Raw genomic sequence first — 15851 nt, 5'->3', positions numbered from 1 at the left:
CTGAATCTAAAACTAAACAAATAACTGAATCACTATCCTTGGGTTTTTAGATGAATAAGTAATCACATTTTTGACAAATAGTACAGATTATCATATTTGTCAGATGATGTGAAAAGAACAGTTTGCTGAGAACACATTCCTTTTAGTCATAGAACCCAATCTAAACCTAGTTGTGTGGTTAAATATTAGTTAAAAAAGTGTGATGGCAGTGCTAATGGAAATGTAGGAAAGTAAATTGGAAATAGAAATTTTGTGCCGTCCAGTTCCAACTAATGACTTTGTAGTGTGAATGGGTTTTTAAAAGATGTGTTCAGAATTCAAAATTATAGTGGTTGTATTAATATATCATTTTCTTTCTCTTTCCCCTTCGCTCTTTCAGTATCCTGATAAGGCCTTGTACACGCAACTATGTTATTACCGCTACATATTTGACTGGGATTATGCACTGGAAAAGGTTCTGTCTGAACAGGATAAAGGTAAGAGCAGCATAAAAATTCCTAATGGGTTCAATGTCCATGGTTTAATGATGATATTCATGCAATGAAAATGTACAGATGCTGCACTTGGCAATGGTCCTTACTCATGAAAGAAATTGGTTGAATATGAGCTTGGCTGAGTGGATTTGTGCATACTTTGGTCTCGCACAAGAAATGTTTCGTTTAGATGTGACTTCCACAATTTACTTGTGCAGCTTTGATCCCCCCCGCATTATCATGTCTTGACATTTTTATTCACTGATTTATGAACTTTGGTATATGTGCATCAGAGTAATACAAATTCAGACAATTCTGGAGTAAAGAATATAAATTCTGAAATTATACAGAAAACCAACCAACGTTTGATTGAGAAAGGCAAGTTAACATTTTATGTGGCATTTAACCCAATTGGTTTTGACACATGAACAAAAGTCATTTTACTTCAGCAATATTTAATAAACATAATTTAAGTATTTCCAGAAGAAAGGTTACTTTTGTTTACTGTATAATAACATCACAGGAACAAGCAACAAAGAGCAAACTATTCAATCACGCTGTTCTCTGCCTCAACACTTCTCATCCTTTGCTGCATATCATTTGATACTAAAATCCAAGAAAAAGTTATCAAATAAACATTTAAGTTAAGCCAGAATTCAGTGTTTTGGAGCAAGGTCCAGATTTCCACCACCTACTGAGTGGAAAAGGTGCTTCCAATTTCAGTCGTAAATGTCCTAATTCTAATTTTAAGATGAAGCTCCTCTGTTCTACATTCCCTCACAAGAGAAAAATAGATTAGCTGTATCTATTGTGTGTAATTTAAAGTCTTCAATTAGGTCCCTACAACCTTTTAAACTTGAGGAAGCACAAGTCAGATTTATGGAACTTGATCTACAACTCCACCCTGCCGGCTGTATGCAGTTTTTAATTTATTTTCTGTACATGATGTTTAGTACATGGTACCACAATGCATAACACTTGAAATGGAGTAAGGAAGTTTACTCGTTGTTGAATGTATTAGTTCTGCCCTGAAATATGAATACACTTTAGTTAAACATTGTTCATCAAAGTTGTTTTATATTGTGCCATTTTTAGTGTTGACTACTTAGTCTTTATTTGGATTCTTGCTAAAGAATTTTAAAATGTCAAATTGAAGGTAAAGCTTTTATTAGAGCAAACTGTTTATCATGGACATGATCTGAGAGCCTGAGGAAAGTCTGAAGTTCTATATTCAGTGGTGGGACTGATCACCTTTGGAAATTTTGTCCTTGGGTTTGTTGAAATTGCATTTTTTGGAAGTGCTAATTTTCCTCATTGGCTTATATCATAGCTTAAATAATAGGTAGAGCTGCTGTAGTCCTACAAGAACCTAAGGCTGTTGTTTCATTAGAGAGAGAGGTCAAATGGTTTAATCTGAAGATCACCATGCCTCAGAGTAGGAGAGCAGTTAAGAAGGAGAGTCCTTCATGGTAACTTAAGCCAGTGCAGGAATTGAACCACTACAGTTGGTTTCACTCTTCATTGCAAACCAGCCAACTGAACGAACTCAACTCCTATTAAATCTTAAATTTACACTTGATGTTGTTTGACAAGTAGCAAAAAGTTATAGAATTCTTAACTGTAGACCAAGGATACTAAATTGGATAAGTAAAGGTTTTTCTAGTTATTTTGGGTCATCAAAACCTATAGTAATTGCAAAATAAGGGCTCAAAGTGTAATTATATTATTATAATGACTGTACTAATTGCACGTCAAGACAAAATAGAATCTTGTCTACATTAATGATTTAGTGGCTATTTTTCCAGTTGTTCTCCATCACCTTAACACAAAAAAGTTACTTGAGCTTTATTAAGAAATAGACTCACAAGTGAATGTTTAACATAAAGGTGGGCAATTTTAACCCTGACCTTAATGAATAACCTGGAACTTGTATGATTGGAACAATTAAAGCTTTAACACGAAGCTTGAGGATAAAACAATTTGGAAATGTGTTTTAATCTTTTTTTTTAAACTGCACTGCCATTGGATCATAAGAATAACTATACAAAATATTAATCCGATTGGAAATTTCTAAATCCAAATGACAACACATTGCAATGTCGAGGAACAGCATCACCCTTTAAAATGAGAACAGGCAACTTGCACCTGAAGTGTTGGCTTCTTGGTGTACTGACCAAACTGTTCCCTGCTTTTAACTTTACAAAACCAGCATCCGGCCTTTCAGTGTTTGCATCTAACTACCTTGAGTATAAGTTTACAGAACATCTGCACCTTGAATGCCTTCTGAAATTGCTTTATCTTTAACCTTAAATGGTCAAACTCAATTTTCCACACCATTCATGCTTGATAAATCTCCTTGGCAAATTCAGTCTCTTTCACATGCACAAGAGGGAGCCTTACCATTTACCATCTGCTATTGAGCAGATAATTGACTGAGATAAGTTTTGAATTGATTCACTTTAATAATTTGTTTTTGCTTACTTCTAATTACTCAATGTATGAGCATCTTATTGTAAAATAACCAAAACACTGAAAGAATCAGCATCAAGTATAGCAGAAAGGCAGAACTTCTTATGTTGCTGAGCATGTTCTCCTGCACGCTGGCAGCAGGAGACTGGGATCCAGGTGTTATCCATAACCTAAGAGTTCTGCTGAGAGAATAGTAAGCTTGTGTTGTTGTATAGCAGAAATCTTTTGATAAATCTTTTGATAACTGCTAATGATATACATATATGGGGGTATTCCTGGCAACCTGACAAATTTCAATGCTTCGCTGGAGCAAACGAAATTTCTGTGGCCACATAGCAACAATAAGTACGTATCAAGCTTTCCTGGCTGAGCCTTTGGAGTGAAATTAAAGGATCTTGTCTTTGGTATTTCATTTAGCATCATACTTTGTTTTCTTATACTCTATATATTGTGTCTTTTAAATTTCGTGCCCTGCATTATAGCATGCAAATTCCATTCAAAATTATGCTTGTTTCAGTTAAGCTATTGGAATATTGGTCAGAGGATGAGTTGGTAGGTGGACCAAATGTATAAATTGTACAGCAGTTTCCTTGATTTTTCGGAGGAGCTGTATTTTTGTTGAACATATTTCAACAGGCTTTGGTATCTGTGGAACATTGCCACCTTGTACAACCCGGGCTTAAATGCTTCTTTGGAATAGTGCACTGCAGTTTCATTAAATGTGAAAGTCAAAATGCTCTGAACTTCAAAACTACCATCTTCTTTCAGGCTGCTATGTGTAGCATCTGTGAGGTCAGCTAATGTGTAATGTATTGAGACATTGATGAAGCATGTTTACTTGGCTGACATAACTTTATAGGTACCTAACTTTCCCTAAACATCAATTAGAGAAACTTTTCATTCTTTTTGACTCCAAAGTGATCCAAAAAAAAGAAGTGCATGCTCCAATTTGTGTATCTCTAATGTTACTGTATTTAGCCACTGGATATTGTCAACCCATCTCTCCCCTGAGGAAGCCCCACAAAAGCACGATATTGCTATGTAAACAAAGGCTATTAACAATGCAACATGTGACTCTTATAGGAATAGGTAGAAAAGCAGCTGTGGTAGGACAGACAAGAATACTTTTTGACTGGTTGAATTAAATTTACTACTTTTGACTAACTGGGAAATGAAGTATGTTTAACCAGCTCACCACACTGATTACTTTACAAGCCTTATTTAATGCCAGTTTCAGATTAGAGAAAGCAAGTTGTGAATGCTTGATGGTGTCAGTGTTTTTTTTCAATTCCAGTTTATGGTTATTTTTCAGCACCATGTGTCTTGCCAATAATCTTTTTCAGAATTTTTAGTATTATTTAGTGTGAGTTGGGAATAGATACATTAGAAAAAAGAACCGAATAGGCCAGGCAACCCTTGGAACCTGTTCTGTGCCATTTCAGTAAAGACTATGGCTGATCTACCTCAACTCCAATTTCCCACATCCCTTGATGCCCTTAACAGTAGTCCTTCAACAAAATTTGGAAATTCTGTTTCATGAAATTGTTGTCTTTGTTAGGACTTGCTTTTATCTATATTTATATGTAGTCAAAGAAGTCAAATGAATTAATATTAATGAAAATTAGTTCAGTTTGAACTAGGTTAACATTTAAGGTTGCTAGATTTTTGTTTCAGAGCACGTCATTGTTCTGTGCAAACCATTAGGCAATTATCCAAATAAGGAGAGGCTACTCGGAGAAAGCTGCCTCTGAGTTTGGCATATTACCGTAACTGTGCAGACACAAGGTTTCCTCCTAGTTTCCAGTGCACATCAGTTTTAGTTTGTGTTTCCTCTTCTTTGCCATGACTGCTTTGAAGCTTTTTTTTTCCAAAAGTCGGGGGAGAAAATGTATTGGTCTTGCTTCTCTTTGTCATTGCTGCATAGCAATCTCATGTTATAAAGAACTTCCCATCACTAGAGGAGATAAATAGTGTGGGCCTGCTATTTTACAATCATTGTCAATTTTGCACCTTGGTGGGTCAACAAGAGATGAATGCAAGTGGGTCAAGGAGATATTTGGTTCTTCAGCACCCAAGAAGGAACTAATTTCAAGCAAAAAGCAACAAATGGTATTACCAAATAATGACGTTTATAGCAACCTTTCAAGATAAGAGATTTGAGATTTTGTTATTGTCAAGATAGTTGAGCTATTTAAGGGAATTTCAAAAGAAAGTTGGATATACGCTTGCAAAGGATAAATTTACTCAGGCATGGTGAAAGAAAGGAAGCGAGAACACTGGGTAGCTCTTTCAAAGGGCCCATTCAGGCAAGATGGACTTGATGACCACCTACTGGGCTGTATGAGTCCATGATTTTAGACTGTCCTGGTGAGAGAGGTCTCTGTGGATTTTCCAAGCAATTCATCTCTGAACCAATATTCAATAAGAGAAGACACATCAATATTGCTGTTGCCATGCTAACTTAAAGCGCACTTATTTTGGGGCTGGATTCCTGACTGGCTGTTAGTGATTCTTTGAGTGTATGCTGATGTCTCTTTTTGGATGCCATCAACCAGATCATTAATGACTTTTTTCTTTAAAAAGATCAAAACCGAATGCCACTAAAGTCTTTTGTACATTAGCAGCTTGTCAAAATGACCACATTTATAAGTACCACAGTGTTCTTACATGTTTCATCTCCTTTTGGGTAACTCTTCTACATTATATTGAAAATTTGAATCTATTAACTGTGTTGAAGAAGATCACAACAAAACAACAGTGTCCCTTCCTAACTGATGAATGGAAGCATTGGAGTGCTATCATTGCAGCAAATATTTTTCGAGTATACAGTAACAGAATTTTTAAAAAATGTAATTTTCACACAGAATTCTGAAGACAGCATTTGTGACTCAGATGGACAAAATACCACTAACATGGACCATCTTGGGCTTCAGGCCCTAGTTTCAAAATTTACTTGTATTGCTGGAATCAACAGTTTGGTCTCACAGTTGGATACCATCTTTGTGCTTTGTGCAGGATACTTTGAATTGAGGTCCAGATTTGGTGCAATTTTGGCTTCCTTGCACCTTTTATTTCATTTCTGCTTTTCCTTTCTCTTTTGCCTTCCTCTATTTTATTGTGCAAGTATCTGTAGACACTCAAAAACCATTGGAAGATAGTGATTTTATTTTTGTATTTCGCACCAATGCCAGGCTCTGGTGACAGTTGGTACACAAAACTTCCATATACAATCGAATCTCTTTTGTTAAAGGTACAAAGCACTGACACAAGAGTTGTTGTGCTGAAATTTTTTTTAACCTGATATCTATACAATAAATTTTTTGGATTTTGTCCCTATTTGTTGATTAGAATTCTAGATTCTAGACTGCCAAATCAGACAGAAAGATGCATATTTGTGGGGAATCAGTATAGTTGTTTCTGGCAATTACCTAAAGTTATTTTAGGTAATGATAAAATATGTCTTTCTTATTTATGTCCATTGCTTATTTAGCCTTCCATTTGAAGATGTGCATGTGTTGAAGTGACATAAGGTTCTACTGAAACTTAAAGTTGATCTCCTTTCCAATACTTTGTCAGCTTAAAATATTGTGTGCCTTAGATCACTGGTCATTTATCTCCAAGATCTTGGTTGAATCCACAGCAAGTGATAAGATTGGGATTTCTCTGACTGCCAGCAAATTAAATAATTTAAATCCAGAATAATCATTTCCAGCATCCAGAATTTAAAAAAAAATACTTCCCACAATAGGAACTGGATTTCCTGGTGAAGAATCTCGACTTCTGTCACTGAATGCTCAGAGCTTGAACACAATGCACACTGATGCATTGAAAAAAACTGAATGTAGACAATTGTACTTAATTGATGAAAATTAATGCCTTTTTGTTTAAAAAATTGCATTTACATATCTATATACTTGTTATATTGAATGATTTGAGAATCTTTTGCAAGCATTATTGTAGGGAATTGAACCGATTAATTTAAATAATTGTCGCAAGAATTGAAAATCCTATTATACTTACTCTTTCATTAACTTGTTCAGAGTATGGTATTGTCCTCCAGTGCACAGTTTCAATAGAGAAAGCACGAGAAAGAAGAAAACAGCTAGTGAGCAAAAGGAGAAATGGAAAAATGTATAGAAAATGAGAGCCTGTAATTGGTAAAAGGAGCGATTAAAGCATGCAATTATGAAAGAATGGAACACACAAAGTGTGGAGAAACAAATAAAATCAATTTATCAGGCATTTTCTGCAGAAACTCATGGCAAGGTTGCTATAATGAGATTCATTCTCTGTCGTGAGGTACCCTAGTTTTACATGCTGGCCCTGTATTTTGAATTCACTTTGGTACTCATTTCCATGATGAAGTATAACGCGAATAGCCTTTTAAAAGATTGTGATTGGCACCCTGTTTTTGATACATGCAATCATGGTGCATGTTAAATTCAAAGGGCTTGTCCAATCAAGAATTCAATACAAGAAGAGGTGGTAGCTACCATAACCCACTGTAATAAGTGAACATGTTGATTGAAAACAGCTTCTAGATTGAGGAAATGATAGAGGTTGTAATTGGGATGAAAGATGAGCATGATGGTGCTTAGGTAATCGAAATGGATCATATATTTCAGTAATAGTAACTCATTTAACAAGGGTGATCTGGAATTCTTTTCAACATTCTGGGTTATTGATTGGCGATGTGACAGTTTTTAATGCTGCAGTAATATGGTGGCACTGAAGCACAGGCCTTACTGCAAATAATATACTGAATAACCCTTTTTTTTGTCTCTAAGTGGACACACAGCATTACCTACTTTTGAGTGACAGTGAAAATGCTTCGCATTGGGGTCAAGTTCCCTCTGCTTCACTGAGTTTTGAATATTATAAGAATTAATTTTTCTCATATATGCTTTTCTTTTGAAACATTTATTGTTTTTTTATGACATGAAGTGCTATTTGCCCCAAACAAATTGTAGAAAATTGCTGAAGTATTTTCCCTTTCTGCAACAAAATATATTTTTTTCTTACTTTAGGTTTGCTGACAACAGAAGATCACAGCAGATGATAATTTTGTTTGAGCTAAATACATTCCTAACATAGCCAGCTGCACGCTTCAGCACAATCATATATTCCTCCACCATTCGTTCTATGTTGTCCAGTGTTTTTGGTGCAAAATTGGCATAACCCACTACTTCCATGAGGAAAGCCTCGACTAATTTTATGCTGTGGTCCACAGTCGTCCCCAAAGAGCACACATTTTGCAGGAACAATTTGTAACTTTGCTGATTTGACCTGGTATTGATTGTTCAATTGGGCATTTGTTGGTGCCATTTCAGTGACTTTATCCCATTTTCATTTAATGTAACATTTGCATAATTTTTGCTTGCTGCCAGCTGACTGACTATTCCATGTTTATGGACCAGCAGGACATTGAGAAATCTAACAGGGTTCATATGGCTTATCTTCAAAATGATGTGTCATAAATGCTTTTTACAGATTCCTTTCCCTCTCTTACTGTATGTGATTATTGAAATTTATTGTAATATTGGAGGGTGCATACATTTTAATAATTTTCGATGTAGTAATGTATTATGGGGGGGGGGGGGGGGGTGCGAGAAATGCAGGAAAAGGTTACCCACAGAATTTAAGTGCTATGTTGCCACAAATGTGCTCCCTATTACTTATGTACTGAACAGATCCTCAATGCTATTTAGCTACAGGTGGCAGACTGGTTGACATCAGCTTTGTCTTGATTCAAGAATGGTGTCTGGAAGTCAGCAGTGCCAAGCGTCTTATAAACAGCCTTTTCACAGGTCTGCAGAAGTTAAATTTTGGTCGTAAAATATCTTTATTCACGCTGAATACTCATGCAGCACCATACACCCAGCATCGTATCCTAGCAATGAGAATGTATATTTGACTGTTCACACTAAATTTACTTTGCAGAAAGTATGAGGTTGATAACTTCTGTTAGACTAATGTACAGCAGTTATGGTAAACACATGCTTTTCAAACCTCAGAGGATCATTCTGACACATGGCTGATAACTTATCACTCGTAAGGTTTGACAGCCTGTGTTTATTATAAAATGCTTTAGTATACAAGTGATATCTTTTTAAGATTATATAGACACTTTCTTTTATATAAGCAACTGCTACTTAAAAAGCTCAATTTCTTCTAAAGTACAAAACTAATCTTTTTCACACATTTACTGTCACATTTAAAGGAAGTGTTGAATACCTTTCCAGTAGTACTTTCTCTTATTATCCTTCAATTAGAAACCTTGTGTCAAAAAATTGGGGTCAAAGTGACTAACGAATTGTTTGATTTTTAAAGCAAAGTCTAGTGCAGCAAGATCCTATTAGGTTCGAAGAATGGTGTGTTGCTTATGTTTTCCATTTCATGTTTTATCATTGTGCATCAAAGGAAAATGTGTACTGCCCCATTTATTATGTTGGTTTGTATCTGCCTGTCCTTCCGATTTTATTTTGAAATGATGCGTTCTACCTTGTAATATGTAGGGAAGAGAATATGTTTCAGGCTAAATAGTCAAGGTAACAATGAGGATCTCTGGTGTTGATCTGTATTATCAATGTTGCAGAAGTATCTGTGAATATGAACTTTGACTTTGTTGTTTCATAAATTCACATCAAGAGTGTAAAATGATTTTGCATTTCAAGTCTTGAGCCGTTTACTGAGGAACTAGAAAAAAAATTGCTTTATTTACATCAATTTTACTGAAGTGCTTTGAACTTTAATATGAACTACACCACAGAAAATGACTATTTGTATTGTGATTCTACAACTGGCTTGGGGGTTTGTGGGTATTCTCAAAAGATTTTGCAATTGATGGCAGCTTAAAAATTACCCATATGTTCCAAATTTGCATTAGCAAGAGGCAGAAGTGGAAACTTTTGAAACTGATTTCTCAGTTGCTTTGTTGGCTATCTGTACAAGTGGTTTCCTTTGGGTTTATGTATGTGTTTGATGCTCCCCCATGATGAACTGACAATTTAATTTTACTTACTGAGTTTGAGCTGGTGGACGATTTTACAATTTCTGAGTATCATGTTTCAAATGGACAATGTGTATTAGGGTTTGTGAACCCTTGCAAGAATTCACTTTGGTGAACTTGAGAGAGTCCAAGGGTCTGTAGTTAGCATCCACTCTTCTCGACTCAGTTAGAGGAGGTAGACGTTTCTTCCATTTACCAATGGCATGGATGTTGTATGCAGAAACTTTTAGTCAAATTGAATCTAACTGGGGTACATAGCCTCAATATAGTTCTGCAGGTATTTTGGAATTAACTGGAGGTTTCAGTCGAAAAGGTGCCAGAAGTAGTTTGTGATTGAAATAGAAATGTCACCGGTGCATAGAACACTCTTATTTTCAAGAGACAAATTCAGGCATATTATTGGAGTAGGTGGAGCTAACGTTTCCTCCAGAACTGGACATGCTGCACCCTAACTTGGGAGTGCTATCGCTTCAAAAGGTGCTTCATGCTAACCCTGCCTACATCAATAACCACAAAGAAAACATATTTATTTTATCTATTTTTCTAAACAATCTGGTGAGAGATGTTATTACACACCTCTGAAACAGGTGGGACTTGACCAGACTGTAAAAGTGGAGACATCAGGCCTGATTCTTGGAGAGGGCGAAAAGTGAGTCAGTTACAATTTGTACATGATCTCAACTGCCAAAGTACATTAAATAAAGTTTTGAAGAAGAATCACTGGGCGACTTGGAAGTTCTAACTCAGCTTTCTGTCCACAGACCTGCTGCATTTCTCCAACAATTTATTTTCTTGTTTGATTTCCAGCATTCACAGTATTTCTTTGTTTTATAAAAGAAAAGACGTTGTTTTCTTAGTTGGGAAAGGGTGAATAGAGTCAGATAGATGTACAGATTGGAAACAGACCCTCTGTCCAACTTGTCTATGCCAACCAGATATCCCAACCCAATCTAGTCCCATTTGCCAGCACCTGCCCATATCCCTCCAAACCCTTCCTTTTCATATACCCATCCAGATGCCTTTTAAATGTTGCAATTGTACCAGCCTTCACTACTTTCTCTGGCATCTCATTCCATACGCATACCACCCTCTGCGTGAAAAAGTTGCCTCTTAGGTCCCTTTTATATCTTTCCCCTCTCACCCTAAACCTATGCCCTCTAGTTCTGGACTCTCCCACCCCAGGGAAAAGACTTTGCCTATTTATCCTATCTGTGCCCCTCATGATTTTATAAACCTCTATAAGGTCACCCCTCAGCCTCCGACGCTCTGGGGAAAACAGCCCCAGCCTATTCAACCTCTCCCTATAGCTCAAAGCCTGGCAACCCTGGCAACATCCTTGTAAATCTTTTCTGAACCCTTTCAAGTTTCACAACATCCTTCTGATCAGAAGGAGACCTGAATTGCACACAATATTCCAACAGTGCCTAAACCAATGTCCTGCACAGCCGCAACATGACCTCCCAACTCCTATACGCAATATTCTGACCAATAAGGGAAAACATATCGAGCGCCTTCTTCACTATCCTATCTACCTGTGATTCTACTTTCAAGGAGCTATGAACCTGCACTCCAAGGTCACTTTGTTCAGCAACACTCCCCAGGACCTTACCATTAAGTGTATATGCCCTGCTAAGATTTGCTTTCCCAAAATGCAGCATCTCGCATTTATCTAAGTCAAGCTTCATCTGCCACTCCTCAGCCCATTGCCCCATCTGATCAAGATCCAGTTATAATCTAAGGTAACTTTCTTCACTGTCCACTACACCTCCAATTCTGGTGTCATCTGCAAACCAGTAAAGAAATTAATGTGAAATTACATTTTATACAGACATTGTAATTAAGTTGAGAAGCTAGATTAAATTGAATGTAGTTGTTTTCCTCCATTTTAGATATTGGCACAATTGTTTTAAAAATCAAGCCAAACAATAGTATGGTTTATTTATTAAATTTGAGCTAGTAGCCATTGTCAGTTCTTCTCCAAAGGAACAAAATAATGCTTTCATTGAATTATGAAATTTTCTGGGACACCACACAGAATCTGTTTCAGTAAACAGATTATTTCATTTTCCATTCACATGAATCTTATTATTAACAAAAGGCAGAAAAGCTAAGCTGGTCCACTTACCCCAAACAGCCCTGGAACGAGTAAGCATCGTGATGCAGTGCTCCTTCCCAATGTTATGTGGTGATCTTCTCGGAGAGGTGCAGGACCAAATACTGAAACTGTCAGGTCGGGCGGCGGTTAGCACCGCTGCCTCACAGTACCAGGGTCCCAGGTTTGATTCCAGCCTCAGGAGGCTGTCTGTGTGGAGTTTGCACATTTGCATTGGCCATGCTAAATTGTCCAGTGCTAGGTGCATTAGTCAGAGGGAAATGGGTCTGGGTGGGTTACTCTTCGGAGGGTCGGTGTGGACTGGTTGGGCTGAAGGGCCTGTTTCCACACTTTAGGGAATATAATAAAAGATTGGCACAGTGGCACAGTGGTTAGCACTGCTGCCTCACAGCGCCAGGGACCTGGGTTCAATTCCTGCCTTGGGCAATTGTCTGTGTGGAGTTTGCACATTCTCCCCATATCTGCGTGGGTTTCCTCCGGGTGCTCCGGTTTCCTCCCACAGTCCAAAGATGTGCAGGTTAGGTGAATTGGCCGTGCTAAACTGCCAGCAGTGTTAGGTGAAGGGGTAAATGTATGGGAATGGATCTGGGTGGTTTGCTCTTCGGAGAGTCGGTGTGGACTGGTTGGGCCGAAGGGCCTGTTTCCACATTGTAGGTAATCTAATCTAATCAATTTCAGGAGGCTGTGGGCAAGCCAATCCAGTGACAGCCCAAGGCAGTCAAAAGAAATGTAAGAGATTACAAGTCACCACAACATCCTGCCTACACTTTGTATGCAGCAAATAGCCACAGGGGAGAATTTGTCCAACAACCTATTCCATATATTTATAAAATTCTTATTTAAAACTTCCCCACATTTTCACCTATTTCTTGATCTTTATTGCAAAGGGATTGGAGAACAAGAATGAAGAAATATTGCCACAATTGTGCAGGGCTTTGTTGAGAACACACCTGGAATACTATCTGCAGCTTTTGTCTCCATGTTTAAGAAAGGGACTGTTGTACATTATAAAAGTACAACAAAACCCAACTGGGATTGGTTGCTGGAATGAAAGGGTTGTCCCATGACAAAAGACGAGGCAAACTGGGCATATGCTCTCTGGAGTTTGGAATGCAGGATGCGGTCCATGAAGTATACAAAATAATTCAGGGGCTTGACAGAACAAATACTCAGAGACTTCGGGTTAGAGAAAAATAGAAAGTAGGAATAGGACATCCAGCCCTTCGAGCCTACTCCACGATTCATGATCATGACTTATCATCCAACTCAATTGCCTGATTCCCCCATATCTTTGATTCTTTCAGCTCCAAGTACTATTTCTCACTCCCTGTCGAAATCATACAATGTTTTGACTTTGATTTTTTTTTCCTGTGGTAGTGAATTCCACAGGCTCACCACTTTCTAGGCAAAAAGATTTCTCCTCATCACAGTCCTAAACAGTTTGCCCCATATCCTTGGCCTATAATCCCTGGTTATGAATGCCCCTGCCATTCTTTCTGCATCTACTCAGTCTAGCCCTGTTAGGATGTTACAGGTTTCTATGAGATTCCTCCCTAATTCTTCTGTACTCCAGCGAATATAATTCTAACTAATTCAACCTATCTTAATATATCAGTGTTGCCATCCCAGGAATCAGTCTGTTAAAGATTATACTCCCTCTCTGGCAAGGGTATCCTTCCGAAGATAGAGAGGTCAATATTCCAGGAGTGGCCTCACCATGTCCTGTATAATTGCAGAAAGACACATCTGCTCTCTGGTACCAAGTACACAGATATAAGGGGCACGGTTTCAAATAGCAAGGGAGGGAGATCATGATTTTTGACTTTTGCTTTTCTTCATTTACAGGACATGGACATCACTGTATGGGCCAGCAATTACTGCCCATACTTATTGCCTTTGAGAAATGGTGGTGAGCTACCTTCTTAAACCACTGCAGTCCATTTAGTGAGGGAACACGCACAATGGTGTTAGGGATTGATGGTTTTGATTCAGCAACTCTGAAGGAATGATGACAAATTTCCAAGTCAAGGTGGTGAGTGGCTTGGAAGGGAATTTGAAGATAAAGTTCTCATGCATTTGCTCCTCTTGTTCATATCCTGTTGTGGTCATGGGTTTGGAAGGTGCTCTGTAAGGAGCTTTGGTGAATTTCTGCAGTGCATCTTGTAGACAGTGCACATTGCTGGTATTAAGTATTGGCAGTAGAGAGAGTGAAAGTTTGTAGATGTTGTGCCAATTATGGATGGTGTCAAACTTTGTGGGTGTTGATGGAGCTGCACTCATCCAGATAAGTGGGAAGTATTCCATCACATTCCTGACTTCTTGTAGCCATGGTATTTGTGTGCCTAGTCATATGCCAATACAGAGTGATGTCTGCAACATGGGTTCAGTTCCTGCACTGGCTGAAGTTACCATAAAAGACTCCTTTGTCTGAGGCAGACAGACCCTCAGATTAAACCAACATCAATCGCCTCTCTCTAATGAGAGCCCTGTGGTCTAGTAAGATTATGGCAACTTCATATTAATCCAGTTTCTGGTTAACAGAAGCCCCCAGGATGTTGACAATAGGAATTCAGTGATCTTAATGACATTAAAATTGAAGGGTGATGGTCATTGCCGCATGAATATTTCTTGCCACTTCGTAGCCCAGTATTGCTGTGTATTATCTGGGTCTTGTTGCATTTGGAAATAGACTGCTTCAGTATCTGAGGAGTTGCAAACAGTGCTGAACATTGTGCAGCCATGAGCAAACATTCCCCACTTCTGACCTTAAAATGGAAAGAGGGTCATTGATGAAGCAACTGAAGATGGTTTGGACCTTGGTCATTACTCTGAGAAACTCCTGCAGAGACCCTGGAAGTAAAGATGATTGATCTCCAACAACTACAGTCACCTTCCTACGTCACAGTTATGACTCCAACTAGTGGAGTGTTTTCCCCAATTCCCTTGACTCCAGTTTTCCTAGGGCTGCTTGATGCCACAACATGCAGCATTGATACTGAGGACAGTCACTCTTAATTGATCCAATTACAGGAAAAATTTAATCACTGAAAGCATTGTGAATCTTTGAAGTTCTCTACACCAGATGGTTATGGATGGTCCAATGCTAGATATATTTAAGACTGGCATATACACATTCTTGGTTTTTTAGAAGTCAGGTAATGCAAGGTACAAGCAGGTAAGTGGAGTTGGTGCTCAAGATCGGCTCTGATCATGTTGAATGGTTGACTGTATAGCTCTTTCCAGCTTCTATCTCGTATTCTACCTTTCTACAGCTGATATGCCTGCTCATACAGTCTACTTCCTTCAACAATATTATTACATGCACCAAGTATTTCATAAATCTGTTCTTTCCAGAATACAGTGACCCTGTTCTGTAAGCATATTATGACAACTAAAAATTTTCAATAATGTTTGACTCATTTAATTTTGGGATGTGAGCATAACTGACAAGGCCAATATTTACTTCACTTCTTAATTACACAAGAATATGGTGAGGAGCTGCTTTCTTTAACCAGTGGGGTCCATTTAGTGAAGAACTACTAATAGCTAAGGAGACTCAGGATTTTGACCCAACAGTGGTGTAGGAACCGATATACTTTCACATCAGGTTGGAATATGGCTTGGAGGGAGCTTGCTGGTGTTCCCATGCAACTGCTGCCCTAGTCCTCCTTTGTGGTGGAGTTTGAGGCTTCAGCAGACCTGAATAAGAAAAGGCTTGACAATAATAATTGCATTTATTTCAGCCAAGCTCTTGATAAATTTCAATCCCATATGTTTGTGGACAAGT

The 15851-nt window shown here is 38.0% G+C and overlaps 1 protein-coding gene across 1 annotated transcript in view; it reads left to right on the top strand.

Annotated features, from left to right (window-relative positions):
- The window catches only part of pola1 (polymerase (DNA directed), alpha 1), a 288061-nt gene that overhangs the window by 237972 nt on the left and 34238 nt on the right, over positions 1–15851 (top strand). Inside the window, exon 36 of the mRNA XM_072585034.1 lies at positions 380–476. Coding sequence (XP_072441135.1) covers positions 380–476 — 97 coding nt within the window. The remainder of the gene's footprint in view (positions 1–379; positions 477–15851) is intronic.

This window comes from Chiloscyllium punctatum, chromosome 15, assembly GCF_047496795.1.
Source record: "Chiloscyllium punctatum isolate Juve2018m chromosome 15, sChiPun1.3, whole genome shotgun sequence".
Taxonomy (NCBI): Eukaryota; Metazoa; Chordata; class Chondrichthyes; order Orectolobiformes; family Hemiscylliidae; genus Chiloscyllium; species Chiloscyllium punctatum.
The sequence above is the reverse complement of the archived record's forward strand: the minus strand, read 5'-3'. Positions and strand labels throughout refer to the sequence as shown.